This window comes from Sinocyclocheilus rhinocerous, unplaced genomic scaffold, assembly GCF_001515625.1.
Source record: "Sinocyclocheilus rhinocerous isolate Xijiao unplaced genomic scaffold, SAMN03320098_v1.1 scaffold55, whole genome shotgun sequence".
Classification (NCBI taxonomy): domain Eukaryota; kingdom Metazoa; phylum Chordata; class Actinopteri; order Cypriniformes; family Cyprinidae; genus Sinocyclocheilus; species Sinocyclocheilus rhinocerous.
In genome coordinates, this window is record NW_015647461.1 from 1,346,642 (window position 1) to 1,361,493 (window position 14,852).

Sequence of the window (14,852 nt, forward strand, 5' to 3'; positions counted from 1 at the left end):
ATAGTTAAATGTTATGTAAAATGTTATAGGTTTAAATAGTATTTCATGCATGTATTTCAACTGTAGGGCTAATACAATATGTCCCCTATGAACAGCATATGTGAATATTATGTAGACCTATTGTTTAAATCGAATTTATGCTTTAAAAGTAGAGTAATCATAGCAGTTTTCATCCATAGTATGTCCATTTAAACGTCTGCGTTTAGCTTCAAATGGCGTCTTTGACGACAGTATTCTATAAAAATTATTTGCATTCCGATCTTGACATCAAAAGGCACAAAAATATTTTTTTCTTTTATTCCATGGATTTTACCCATTTACCTCCACTTGTTCCCAGTGTTTTTCTGCAACCACTATGCGCGCGCAGCTGCAAGTGACGTAACTGTGACATCTACTCTGAATTGGTCTATAGTGCTTCCTCCAGTGAAAAAGTCCATGGCCTGTTGTCCTCTCACATCAAAACCCACTAACATATTTGTTTAGAACTCTTTTGGACTGTTTTTGCTTATAAACAATGCTTTATCTGTGCATATTTCTCTCCTGATTCAGACGAGATAACTTTTGTACTGGAGAAAACAATATTATGGATAGAGTAAGCAACGGTTTGAAGTTAAAAACGTCTTAATGATGGATTTGTTTATTGCAAATCTAAATATTCCTTTAATCCCCATTCAGAACAGAAATGGTAAAAGCAATATAAACAAGACCCTTCAAAATGAAGAAGGCCTTGAGTCGGACACCTCCATCTGTGACACCAAATGAGACAAAGCTCTGTGCTGTGCCCTCTCCTGCTTGAGATAAAGTGCTACTGTAATAACCCGGTGATCCAATTAAAATTGCATTTCATAAGCACAGAGGCCTTTGGGAGATTACATTCATTTTGGATAGAACAGCCAGCCATAATCTCATACCATGTTCCTCTGAGCAACCGGGGTGAAAACTCCAATCTATGTGTGTTAATCAGCAATGACACTCAAAGCTGTGTTTTGGTACCATGTATTCATATCACTTTTGAATAGAGTGCTTTTATAATGTCTGCCTCTCTGATATTATCTAACGTAATTTAAGATGTCATTTTAAAATGGTGTATCATCTGTGGTTGGACCACACAGTTGCTGCAGTTCACATCCTGTTCGTCCTAAATAGAATGCAAGATAGAACTAGTAGAGCAGAAATAGAGTAGAACTACAATAAAACTCTTCCACATCAGTTAAGTTAGGGTGCAAAACTTTAAATGTCTTTTTTGACTGTCATTTGACAGCTTTAGCTGTGACAAGGAATGTAACGTCAAAGCTGCCACACAAGTTTCTTAAATATACTGTATTACCCAGAGGTGAATGAATTTCGCCAAATGCTGATACAGTTTACATGCAAACAAAGTCACAAAGTAAAATGTAATTTAGTCCTGTGATGCCCAAGATGCATTTCTAATATTATCCAATATTACTCTTAATAATTTAATATATTATTCCAATAATATCCTCAGAGTTGAAAATGTTTATGCTGCTTAATATTTTTATACCATGATCAATTTTTTTTTCAGGATTATTTGATGAATAGAAAGTTTAAAAGAAAAGCATTTGTTTGAAATGGATTTTTTTTTTTTAATAATGTATATGTCTTGACTGTTACTTTTGAACAATTTAATGCATCCTTGCTGTTAGATTTAAATTAGTTTAAATCCTAAACTGAAATGCGTTTAAATGAATTAACCTCAGGTTCATGTGATCATAAATGGTCAAATTACTTCCTTTTGACCTTTAGACATACGCGGAGGGTGAACCAACTCCAGGGTAAGGCTAAAAGCAGCCAAATGTATTAAACATCATAAACCCGTCTTTTTAGGCAAGAACCAGACATGGCTAAAAAAAAATGTTTAATGGGACTGAATTTGTATTTAACGTGATTACAAATTAATAAAAACATTAGAAATTGATCATTATATAACGTTTCCTTTCCACGGTTATTCAAACGGCGAATAAATTATAACCTATATAGAAAGTGACATTATCACTAACATTTATCTATAACACACTAACATTGATCTATCGCGAGTTTAAGCACTCAAAAAAACAAAACTTACGTTATAATCACTGAAGCTGTATACACTGTTAAATGAATCTCTTACTTACATTGTACGTACATCTGCGCTTTGTTGTTTATGATGAGAGAATTCGCAAGAGTCCGGAATTCAGTCAGCGAACGCGCGCGCACTCAACAAAACTGATGAGTTTGAACGATGACTCTCTGAACGCTTCTGATTGGCCATTGCATTGTGTGTGATTGGTTAAAATGCGCAACACTGTAAAAACGCCTACCGAAACACATTCTGAGCTTGAGGGGCAGGATGTTCAGACGCATGCTAGAGGCGGTTTAGCGAATCACAACACACTGAGCCAGCTGACCAATCTCAGCCCATCGCGTATTTCTGAGGGAGGGGCTTCATAAAAACAGGAAATAATCGAGGCGTTTTTTAGAGAAGGGACAGAGAGGTGTGGAATTAAGGTAAATTGTGAAAAATGCATTTTTTAAAAAACGAAGCATGAACACATGTTAGACTGCACCCCATAAACACAATCAAGCCTAGAAAAAACCCAGTCAACCACCCCTTTAAGTTATTTTTAGTGGATGTATGATGTCATAGCAGAATATATATCATTTGTTGTATCATTTGGTAATCAATTAAATAATAAACAATTATTGTGTATATATTTGCAGTACAGGTGCATCTCAATAAATTAGAATGTCGTGGAAAAGTTCATTTATTTCAGCCCAGCCTTACACACACTCCGCCTATGCCTTTAGAGGTCCAAAAATGCAGACTGGAATTTGCCTATAGTGGTGTGTTCCACAAAACTTACCCATAAGTAATATCGAAGTACTTTTTTTAGTAAATTTTTTTTATAGTGTCAGCATGTGAATTGGGACAAAGCCGTCATCTTATTTGGCAGAAGGGTTGGGAGGGGGTGAGTATACTTTTACCTAAATCTGATTAGATCAGATCAGATTAGAACTGACATTTCTGATGGATGTAGCAGATAAATCATTAGCAATGTGCACTGCTTTTGTTTTAATGGACAACAAGAGAAATGTTTTTACTGACTGTCATAAAGACAACCTAGTAAAAGGCTTTTATTTGGCATTGTTACATTTCCATTTTTATTCTTTGATGCACCCATGTAGCCAGTGTGAGGTAATAAACAATATCCAGATGTCAGCCACGCCGTGTTTTTTCTTACGCTTATAAAACAGGGAATGCGACTTCCATCATAAACTGAGCAAATGATTTATTTTGGTTTTATGAAATATGTTAAGATGGTCTCCATGCAGACACACAAGATGACACAAGTATTCACCCATAAATTAAAACCAGCACTAATCAGGAAGCATCTGCCTCTCATTATGATGGCAGACAGCTAATTAGTGTCCATCAAAAGCAGCGGTTTTTTAGATGCTTCCCCGTTGTATGTGTGTGCAGGTGTCTGGAGCTCCACCCCAACAACCTCCAGGCCCTCATGGCCCTGGCAGTGAGCCTGACCAACACGGGCATGAGGCAGGAAGCATGTGAGGCGCTGCTGAGCTGGATAAGGCACAACCCCAAATACAAGCAACTTCTGAAGAGCCGCACACACCTGCAGGCCTCACCTGGTTCACGGAGACCCTCCTACCCTTCTGCAATGGGCTGGTATGGTTACAAATACATCCTGTGCCATGTAAGAAATATACAGCAGCCCCAAAAGAAACAAAATATTATCAAACGAGTAGTTTGAAAACAAATTATGCTAACCAATTTAGAACTGGCTTCAAGTTTTGGCCATTTTTGCAGTTACTTTCGATCAAAAAAAGTATAATTTTTTTAAAGGGGTGGTTGATTGCGATTTCACTTTTTTAACGTTAGTTAGTGTGTAATGTTGCTGTTTGAGCATAAACAATATCTGCAAAGTTGCAGCGCTGAAAGTTCAATGCAAACGGAGATATCGTCTTTTAAAATTTACCCATTTCTATTTTCATATACTTTAACGTTTAATTTATTCCTGTGACTGCAAAGTTTAATTTTCAACAGCCATTACTTCATTCTTTTGTGTTACACAATACTTCAGAAAACATTCTAAAATGGTCATTTCTTTTGCTTAATTACTATTAATGCTCAATTATTAATATGATCATTATTTTATATTAATAACCTTTATTTTTTTATACCAACCAGCCCCCATTAATCCCTTCCCCAAACTCCACTCCATTTAAATTAAAAAAGTTAAAAAGTAAACATTTTATTCTAAAACATCAAACAATAAAACAATTTTTCTACATCAAACTTCGAGAAAAAAAAATAATAATAATGTCCTGCAAACCTTTATAATTGTACACAGGGACTTCTAACTTCTAACTTCTAACGTCGCGTCAAGAGGATGATGGTCATTTATTTTAAAGATTTTCTCAACTTAATTTTTTTGTGACGTGCCACTTCCCGGGACACGTTCTGCAGATTATTTCTAAATTACCTAAAATAATCAGGTGTTGGTTGTTTGCGCTGCGACAATCGATCGTTGTATGACATCAAAGCACCGTGAGAGCTATAGAGCGTCTCCATGCTTTCGAATCGCTCTGGCGGTTTCAAAACCTGGTTATTTTAGGCAATTTAGAAATCCTGTGCAAAACGTGTCCCTGGGAAGTGGCACGTCTGGTCACCTTGCTAAAGTGACAGGTTTACAACTGCACTCAGTGTTGCAAAAATTCCTACTTTCTCCTGCATGTAGCACTTCAATCCCTCCTAAATGGAATATTTTTGGTACCAACAACTTAAATCTCTCTCTAGAGAGCCCCTTTCCCTTTTTCTTAGCTATTAAATGACACATTTTGATGATGTTTCTGGTAGGGACGTCCCTGAAGGACAATGCCTCTGAGTCTCTGCGCTCTCTCCCTTTTTATCTCCAGCCCCCTGCTGCCCGAGGTGAAGGAGCTGTACCTGGAAGCTGCCCAGCACAACTCGGACACGATCGACCCAGACCTGCAGACAGGGTTGGGAGTGCTGTATAACCTCAGCTCCGAGTTCAACAAAGCAGTGGAAGCCTTCAACGCAGCGCTGTCAGTGCGGCCGGAGGTAAATCCCTTCTCAGTGTACTCGACTGACAAACTGGGGCTAAATCACACAGAAACGCTCCCTAAAGGCAGAGGGCAAAGGACAGAGGGAGAAAAAGTCACGGGGGCTTAAAAAGTGTCTCGGAAATCTTTGAAACAGTTCATTTGAAATTTGAGGGGAGCTTTACCATTCATGAGTGCTGACTCCAGAACCCTGTGGGTCACCTTGTCGACGATTGATGCTTGCTAAGCCAAATTCTGTCCCCCTGTGTAGACTGCATTTACACTCAATCGAAAATCCTCCCCATCTGCTTGGACTTGGTAATGTCTGCTTGCCTGCTGGGGGGCTCAGAGCGTGAATACGATGAAAGATAATGGAAATGTGGAAGTGAAACTCTGATACCAGGCTCCTTGTGACATTAGGAACTAGGCAACTTCTTTGTACCTCTGTTTTATGCAGTGTCACTGTACTTAAAGGTCATATTTTATCCCTAAAAGAAAGAGAGCATATCATATCTTAATGGTATTAACAATCAGTCGCATGTAACTGCGTAATCTTTGAAGCGCAGAGCGATAATTATTTTGATCCGTGACACTGAGTCGGAAGGGATTCTTTTTGCCGTTGGTGTGTACAGGACTACCTGCTGTGGAATCGACTGGGGGCGACGCTGGCTAATGGAGATCGCAGCGAGGAGGCTGTGGAGGCCTATACCAGAGCCCTGGAGCTGCAGCCCGGCTTCATCCGCTCACGTTACAACCTCGGCATCAGCTGCATTAACATGGGCGCTCACAGGTTTGTGACAGAGAGTTGGGCTTGACCTGAAAATTATGGAAAATATATCCCCCAACTTTTTGTTTAAATACTTTGATCCTGAGGTTCTGTTGGACTAAATGCAGCATAATAAGGAAGCATTTATTCCTTGATTTATGGGTGTTTCTTCAACTGCTGGAGCTTTTGTGTCCCAGTTTTTTGTTTGTTTACGAGGGTCACATTAAATGCCTTCAGAATTGATTTGAGCTGCTTTTCAAATGCATTTATGCATATTTTATTATTTTACTCTTGGCCCACACTTAGCTTTTTAATCTTTAAAATAAGAAACTCCATTATAAAAGTATTATTAATTATGATTTAGTTACGAAAATGATGAGCCTGAAGTTTGAAAGTTATACTTTTGTACAAGCCATATAATCAGATAGATAGATAGATAGATAGATAGATATCCGGTCAAAATTAGGATTCTAAGGATAAAAAGTCTCTTGCTCACCAAAGTTGCCTTTATTTGACTAAACATACAGTAATATGTTCTACACAAAGATATTAGATAGTTCTACACAAATTAGAGCTCTTCTTTAAGCAAAAAATCTGACCTGACTTCATTGTTTCATAGAAGAAAATATAGGTAAACAGCAGGTAATATATAAAAAAAATGGGTAAATATCACTTGTAAACAAATTTTTAGTGTTCATGATTTCCAGTCAAATTTGTCAAAATATGTGAAAATATTATTTAATTTTGTGTATTTAAAATGCATACAATTTAAGCTATAAAATTAGCCTTAGCAAGCCAAATGAGCCTGCCATTTTATTGCAAAAAATGTGTACAATGTTCATAATAAATGCTATTAAACATAATGTATAATTTAAAAAAAATAGTGGAAATATGCACCTCATTAACTACATCTAATTTTTTTTTTTTTTTTTTACAAAAATAACTGAATTCTTATGTGCATAATATGTTCACTGTTGTAGAAGGACAAATAAATAAACCATTAAAAATGTGTGGGAAAAATATTTTCTGAATGACCACAGGGCCAAAAGTGCCCATATATGTAAAGAGACCCTTTTTATTTATTTAATTGCTTATTTATTGCAGGGAGGCAGCCAGTAATTTCCTGACGGCTCTTAGCCTGCAGAGGAAGAGCAGGAGTCGGCAGCTTTCGCACCAGGTCATGTCTGGAAGCATCTGGGCGGCCCTGCGGATAGCGCTGTCCATGCTGGACCAGCCGGAGCTCTTTCAAGCTGCTAACATAGGAGACCTGGACTTACTCATGAGAGCTTTTAACCTGGATATGTGAGCGAGGATACCCTTTAACCATGGCAAATATCCAAAGTCCTTAATGAGAAGAACTTTGTCAGAAAGCAACCTTTGTTTCACAGAGCACCTTTACATTCATGAGAACTGAGTGCTGAATGATACTATTTTAATAGATTTGCACATCAGTTTACGATTACCCTAAAGAGCACAAAGCCGGGTGAAGATTGTACAAGTATGCCTTAGAGAAAATATCAGCTAGACCTGCAATGTAACAGTGGGAATCGGAGAAAACCACAATTGATGAGAGGAACGCAGACTATAAATGTGCAAGAACAACATTGGCTTCACATTAATGATTTGATTAGACGTACTGTACTGCGTAGACTTCATGTATTGGTTCGATTGCACTCTTTATTTGAGATGGTGGGGTTATTATTTTGGTGGCACTTAGTTCAACCCTGGACACTCCTCACCTGATCTCTGCTGCATCATCCCCTTTATTTCCTGGAGCTTGCAGACCAGATTAAAAAGCCTTACTTATCTTGCATGCAAAATAAATAATTGAGATGTTATCGGTATGATACCAGATAAAAGCCATTCCTTGCCATACTTTGACCTCTTGATATAGAAGTCTATTTTCCATCAAGGTATTTTTGTGAAACATACCACATCTTTGAAATGTTACGCTGATTATTTCACAAAATTCGATGCACTGCCCCTTTTGCCACAGTTATCAGCCTGGGATTGACAGGAAAACAAGAAACTGCCCAAAATATAAGCCAAACTATTTGTGAGCTTCACAGTTTTATACCCTAATATTGTTGTGTTCCTCATATTACTTGTTATGGTTCATCTCCAGCTTGCATGGTGTTTTATTTTGCTCATCAGTGTGAACATGCAAGTGCTTAATGTTGCATATGCGCTTCAAGAAAAGTCCTACGTTTTAAAATGCTATGCAAAACCTATAGATTTTTTTTTTCATGCAGCCGGAAGCAGAAGAAAAGCCTAAAGCACCAGAAATCTGTACTTGCTTTGTCACATTTTGTGTTTTAAGGTGTAAACTGGTAGGTAGAAGGTAGAAGATCTGGTAGTACCCTGTAGATGGTCTATTGTACTTTAAAGCAACGTCTACATTAATCCAGATACATTTAAAAATGCATATTTTTCTCTATATTTTGGCCTTCTGTTCACACTGAGGTGGTGTTTTTGTGCTGTGAAAACAGAGCTTTTTGAAGATGCTCTCAGAGTGGATAAAACTGAAATGATGTTTTCATGTTGTAAGGTGAAATGTGAAAACAGACGTATTCGAAAATGATGACACGTTTAGCCATGTGACGCATATTTTACCTATAGATATCTATGTTTTACGCATAAGATGATTTAAAGGGGCACTTCTCTCAAAAATGAAAGATTTACTCAACCTCAAGTTGTTCCAAACATGGATGAGTTCCTTTCTTCTGTTCAGCACAAAAGAAGATATTTCAAATAATGTTGGTAACCAAACATTTGCTGGTAGCCATCGACTTCCACAGTATTTTTTTCCCTCTACTATGTAAGTCAGTGGCTAACGTCAACTGTTTACCAGCATTTTCTGACGTTTCAGTGAGGATCCCTGAAAGCACTAGTGTGTATGGAGTGTTTTCAAATGTATCTGGATTAATGTAGATGTAGCCTAAGTAATGTTTCTTATTTTAGGCAATTTAGAAATCCTGTGCAAAACGTGTCCCTGGGAAGTGGCACGTCTGGTCACCTTGCTAAAGTGACAGGTTTACAACTGCACTCAGTGTTGCAAAAATTCCTACTTTCTCCTGCATGTAGCACTTCAATCCCTCCTAAATGGAATATTTTTGGTACCAACAACTTAAATCTCTCTCTAGAGAGCCCCTTTCCCTTTTTCTTAGCTATTAAATGACACATTTTGATGATGTTTCTGGTAGGGACGTCCCTGAAGGACAATGCCTCTGAGTCTCTGCGCTCTCTCCCTTTTTATCTCCAGCCCCCTGCTGCCCGAGGTGAAGGAGCTGTACCTGGAAGCTGCCCAGCACAACTCGGACACGATCGACCCAGACCTGCAGACAGGGTTGGGAGTGCTGTATAACCTCAGCTCCGAGTTCAACAAAGCAGTGGAAGCCTTCAACGCAGCGCTGTCAGTGCGGCCGGAGGTAAATCCCTTCTCAGTGTACTCGACTGACAAACTGGGGCTAAATCACACAGAAACGCTCCCTAAAGGCAGAGGGCAAAGGACAGAGGGAGAAAAAGTCACGGGGGCTTAAAAAGTGTCTCGGAAATCTTTGAAACAGTTCATTTGAAACTTGAGGGGAGCTTTACCATTCATGAGTGCTGACTCCAGAACCCTGTGGGTCACCTTGTCGACGATTGATGCTTGCTAAGCCAAATTCTGTCCCCCTGTGTAGACTGCATTTACACTCAATCGAAAATCCTCCCCATCTGCTTGGACTTGGTAATGTCTGCTTGCCTGCTGGGGGGCTCAGAGCGTGAATACGATGAAAGATAATGGAAATGTGGAAGTGAAACTCTGATACCAGGCTCCTTGTGACATTAGGAACTAGGCAACTTCTTTGTACCTCTGTTTTATGCAGTGTCACTGTACTTAAAGGTCATATTTTATCCCTAAAAGAAAGAGAGCATATCATATCTTAATGGTATTAACAATCAGTCGCATGTAACTGCGTAATCTTTGAAGCGCAGAGCGATAATTATTTTGATCCGTGACACTGAGTCGGAAGGGATTCTTTTTGCCGTTGGTGTGTACAGGACTACCTGCTGTGGAATCGACTGGGGGCGACGCTGGCTAATGGAGATCGCAGCGAGGAGGCTGTGGAGGCCTATACCAGAGCCCTGGAGCTGCAGCCCGGCTTCATCCGCTCACGTTACAACCTCGGCATCAGCTGCATTAACATGGGCGCTCACAGGTTTGTGACAGAGAGTTGGGCTTGACCTGAAAATTATGGAAAATATATCCCCCAACTTTTTGTTTAAATACTTTGATCCTGAGGTTCTGTTGGACTAAATGCAGCATAATAAGGAAGCATTTATTCCTTGATTTATGGGTGTTTCTTCAACTGCTGGAGCTTTTGTGTCCCAGTTTTTTGTTTGTTTACGAGGGTCACATTAAATGCCTTCAGAATTGATTTGAGCTGCTTTTCAAATGCATTTATGCATATTTTATTATTTTACTCTTGGCCCACACTTAGCTTTTTAATCTTTAAAATAAGAAACTCCATTATAAAAGTATTATTAATTATGATTTAGTTACGAAAATGATGAGCCTGAAGTTTGAAAGTTATACTTTTGTACAAGCCATATAATCAGATAGATAGATAGATAGATAGATAGATATCCGGTCAAAATTAGGATTCTAAGGATAAAAAGTCTCTTGCTCACCAAAGTTGCCTTTATTTGACTAAACATACAGTAATATGTTCTACACAAAGATATTAGATAGTTCTACACAAATTAGAGCTCTTCTTTAAGCAAAAAATCTGACCTGACTTCATTGTTTCATAGAAGAAAATATAGGTAAACAGCAGGTAATATATAAAAAAAATGGGTAAATATCACTTGTAAACAAATTTTTAGTGTTCATGATTTCCAGTCAAATTTGTCAAAATATGTGAAAATATTATTTAATTTTGTGTATTTAAAATGCATACAATTTAAGCTATAAAATTAGCCTTAGCAAGCCAAATGAGCCTGCCATTTTATTGCAAAAAATGTGTACAATGTTCATAATAAATGCTATTAAACATAATGTATAATTTAAAAAAAATAGTGGAAATATGCACCTCATTAACTACATCTAATTTTTTTTTTTTTTTTTTTACAAAAATAACTGAATTCTTATGTGCATAATATGTTCACTGTTGTAGAAGGACAAATAAATAAACCATTAAAAATGTGTGGGAAAAATATTTTCTGAATGACCACAGGGCCAAAAGTGCCCATATATGTAAAGAGACCCTTTTTATTTATTTAATTGCTTATTTATTGCAGGGAGGCAGCCAGTAATTTCCTGACGGCTCTTAGCCTGCAGAGGAAGAGCAGGAGTCGGCAGCTTTCGCACCAGGTCATGTCTGGAAGCATCTGGGCGGCCCTGCGGATAGCGCTGTCCATGCTGGACCAGCCGGAGCTCTTTCAAGCTGCTAACATAGGAGACCTGGACTTACTCATGAGAGCTTTTAACCTGGATATGTGAGCGAGGATACCCTTTAACCATGGCAAATATCCAAAGTCCTTTATGAGAAGAACTTTGTCAGAAAAGCAACCTTTGTTTCGCAGAGCACCTTTACATTCCTGAGAAATGAGTGCTAAATAATAATACTATTTTACTAGATTTGCACATCAGTTTACGATTACCCTAAAGAGCACAAAGCCGGGTGAAGATTGTACAAGTATGCCTTAGAGAAAATATCAGCTAGACCTGCAATGTAACAGTGGGAATCGGAGAAAACCACAATTGATGAGAGGAACGCAGACTATAAATGTGCAAGAACAACATTGGCTTCACATTAATGATTTGATTAGACGTACTGTACTGCATAGACTTCATGTATTGGTTCGATTGCACTCTTTATTTGAGATGGTGGGGTTATTATCGATTTTGGTGGCACTTAGTTCAAACCTGGACACTCCTCACCTGATCTCTGCTGCATCATCCCCTTTATTTCCTGGAGCTTGCAGACCAGATTAAAAAGCCTTACTTATCTTGCATGCAAAATAAATAATTGAGATGTTATCGGTATGATACCAGATAAAAGCCATTCCTTGCCATACGTAGACTTCATGTATTGGTTCGATTGCACTCTTTATTTGAGATGGTGGGGTTATTATTTTGGTGGCACTTAGTTCAACCCTGGACACTCCTCACCTGATCTCTGCTGCATCATCCCCTTTATTTCCTGGAGCTTGCAGACCAGATTAAAAAGCCTTACTTATCTTGCATGCAAAATAAATAATTGAGATGTTATCGGTATGATACCAGATAAAAGCCATTCCTTGCCATACTTTGACCTCTTGATATAGAAGTCTATTTTCCATCAAGGTATTTTTGTGAAACATACCACATCTTTGAAATGTTACGCTGATTATTTCACAAAATTCGATGCACTGCCCCTTTTGCCACAGTTATCAGCCTGGGATTGACAGGAAAACAAGAAACTGCCCAAAATATAAGCCAAACTATTTGTGAGCTTCACAGTTTTATACCCTAATATTGTTGTGTTCCTCATATTACTTGTTATGGTTCATCTCCAGCTTGCATGGTGTTTTATTTTGCTCATCAGTGTGAACATGCAAGTGCTTAATGTTGCATATGCGCTTCAAGAAAAGTCCTACGTTTTAAAATGCTATGCAAAACCTATAGATTTTTTTTTTCATGCAGCCGGAAGCAGAAGAAAAGCCTAAAGCACCAGAAATCTGTACTTGCTTTGTCACATTTTGTGTTTTAAGGTGTAAACTGGTAGGTAGAAGGTAGAAGATCTGGTAATCCCCTGTAGATGGTTTAGTGTATTTTAAGGCTACATCTACATTAATCCAGATACATCTGAAAATGTCTTTTTCTCAACATTTTGGCATTTCGTCCCCACTGAGGTGCTGTTTTTGTTCTGTGAAAACAGCTTTTAGAAGATTCTGACGATAGTCGATACATTTGAAAATGCCACATAAATTTGTGGAATAAAACGTTTTCACATGGCAATGTGAAAATGGACATTTTCGAATATGATATTTGACACGTTTAGTCATGTGACACGTTGTAGCTATACATACCAACATGTGCCAGCTATGTGCTATTCACCTGCACATTAAAGATATTACATTCTTTACCATCTTTATATTACATTACTGCAAAAATAAAAATTTACTCGCAATTGCTGTCCTGCAGCAAATCATGAGGACAGTTGAGACGCCATACATGAAATAGCAATTGAGTGCGACCTGGACACACCATTAAGTGGTGAAATATTTTGCTAAGAAAATGATTGTGCACGAAGAATAGCGTGAGAACTTTATATGTGGTCTCTCGGATTCATCTCAGTGAGCTGAAACACATCAGCTCAGTTATGCACGCATATTAAGATGATTTAAAGGGATAGTTCTCCCCAAAATAAAAAATTCTGTTAACATTTACTCACCCTCATGTTGTTCCAAATCTATTTGAGCTTCTTTCTTCTGTTGAACACAAAAGAAGATATTTTAAAGAATGTTTGTAGCCAAACAGCTGCCGGTAGCCATTGACTTCCACAGTATTTTTTCCCCATACTAAGCCATACTAATGGCCAATTTGGTTACATTCCTCAGAATTTCTTCTTTTGAATCAGAATTTTTATTTTTGGGTGAACTATCACTTTTTCAAGTTAGGTTTTTTTTTCAACGTTTTACTGAGGAAGTGAAACTATTGGAAAATGCCAGTGTAACAAAAAAACGTTCAAATGTATCAGGATTAATTTATACGTAGCCTAAGCAATGGTTCTAATCCAGCTGAGCTTTTATTTGTAGCATCATATTTTTATTATTCCCACCTAGTGCAAGAATTTATTTATTTAAAAAGCTATATCAATGAAAAAGCATGCAAAGCCATTCAAGCACCCATTATAAAGTGTTATTAATTTATTAATTGTTACTATATTTATTTAATTACTGCTCTATGTATTTATTTTATTATTCTGTATCCGAACCTATTTGGAAAGTCCTGTATATGCTCATCGATACAGTTAGAACAGGCTTGTGCTTTGTAGCTGAATGTTACAGTAGATACTGTAGATTCTCTCACGCCTGAGGTCAAATCTCCCCTTTTCTAGAACTTTGTACAATCTCAGGTGATTGTCTAGATGAATTCATGCTCCAGAAGTACTCCTGAAGTATGATCGCATGCCGAATATCCTTATTTTTGAATGCTGTAGATTTATTTATATGCATGACCTTGACATGCCTATTTTAATCTATACCCTTCATTTCTATGACTTCTATGATATATAACTGTAATCACAATATTTTGCATTTCAAAATATATATTGATCTGAAGAATATGGCATATTTACTGTAAAATATCTACAAACAAGCAGTTTTTGCATTACAGTGATTAATCTCAACAAGACCTTCTTTATAGTGACTTGTATTACTATTGCAATAGCCAGATTTACTAAAGCCTTTAGAGTTAGAGACTCAAATATATGTTATGCATCATTCAGAGCTGTGTTTCTGAATTTGTACATGCAAACTTTCTGAATGTTTGCCATAGGCTTTATTAACTGGCCCAATATTTAAAAGATAGATGCATATAGAAAAGTTATCTTTTAAAATAAAATATTGGAATAGAGTTTGTATGCCTGGTTGTTGCTGTTGATCACAAATTGTTGCCATGAGCGCATTTAGCTGTTATTTTTTTAGGGGCTCAAAAACAAAGGTTCCACTGTTGAAATCTCCCGTTTCAAATCTGGCATCACCAAACATGAAAATGGCACAGAGAAACAATTGTGGATTTTATTGAACAATCCAAACATTATGAGTCACAAGTATGTTTGAACAGATTTTCGAATGAGGATTCCCACATTTGCCATGTTTGTGTTTCTAAACAATATATGGATCAGGAAATCCATAAAAAAATTTTTTTTTAAAAAGTATAACAAACAAGTGGGCAAGTTTGTAAAGTAACTACAGAATTGGCACACTTTTTGCAAAAAAAAAAAAAAAAAAGAAGAACAAAAAAAATGTACCACTT

The 14,852-nt window shown here is 37.4% G+C and overlaps 2 protein-coding genes across 4 annotated transcripts in view; both read left to right on the plus strand.

Annotated features, from left to right (window-relative positions):
* The window catches only part of LOC107709207 (PEX5-related protein-like), a 95,249-nt gene extending 87,051 nt beyond the window's left edge, over positions 1-8,198 (plus strand). For all 3 annotated transcript variants that reach the window (XM_016513643.1, XM_016513644.1, XM_016513645.1), the window contains 4 exons: positions 3,479-3,685; positions 4,936-5,101; positions 5,715-5,872; positions 6,953-8,198. In XM_016513643.1, the coding sequence (XP_016369129.1) occupies positions 3,479-3,685; positions 4,936-5,101; positions 5,715-5,872; positions 6,953-7,154 (733 nt within the window). In that variant the 3' untranslated portion in view covers positions 7,155-8,198. The remainder of the gene's footprint in view (positions 1-3,478; positions 3,686-4,935; positions 5,102-5,714; positions 5,873-6,952) is intronic.
* An 871-nt stretch (positions 8,199-9,069) lies between these two features.
* Positions 9,070-11,899, plus strand: LOC107709176 (PEX5-related protein-like). The gene is made up of 3 exons (XM_016513587.1): positions 9,070-9,276; positions 9,890-10,047; positions 11,129-11,899. Exons 1-3 carry the CDS (start codon positions 9,070-9,072, stop codon positions 11,328-11,330), a joined length of 567 nt encoding a protein of 188 aa, XP_016369073.1. The 3' UTR covers positions 11,331-11,899.
* Positions 11,900-14,852: the final 2,953 nt, after the last annotated feature.

Bases quoted from the DNA above. Each gene is read 5' to 3' on its own strand.
- LOC107709176 (XM_016513587.1), top strand. From the start codon at position 9,070: ATGCCTCTGAGTCTCTGCGCTCTCTCCCTTTTTATCTCCAGCCCCCTG. The intron at 9,277-9,889 runs GTAAATCCCTTC...TGGTGTGTACAG, and splicing joins CGCTGTCAGTGCGGCCGGAG to GACTACCTGCTGTGGAATCG. The intron at 10,048-11,128 runs GTTTGTGACAGA...TATTTATTGCAG, and splicing joins ATTAACATGGGCGCTCACAG to GGAGGCAGCCAGTAATTTCC.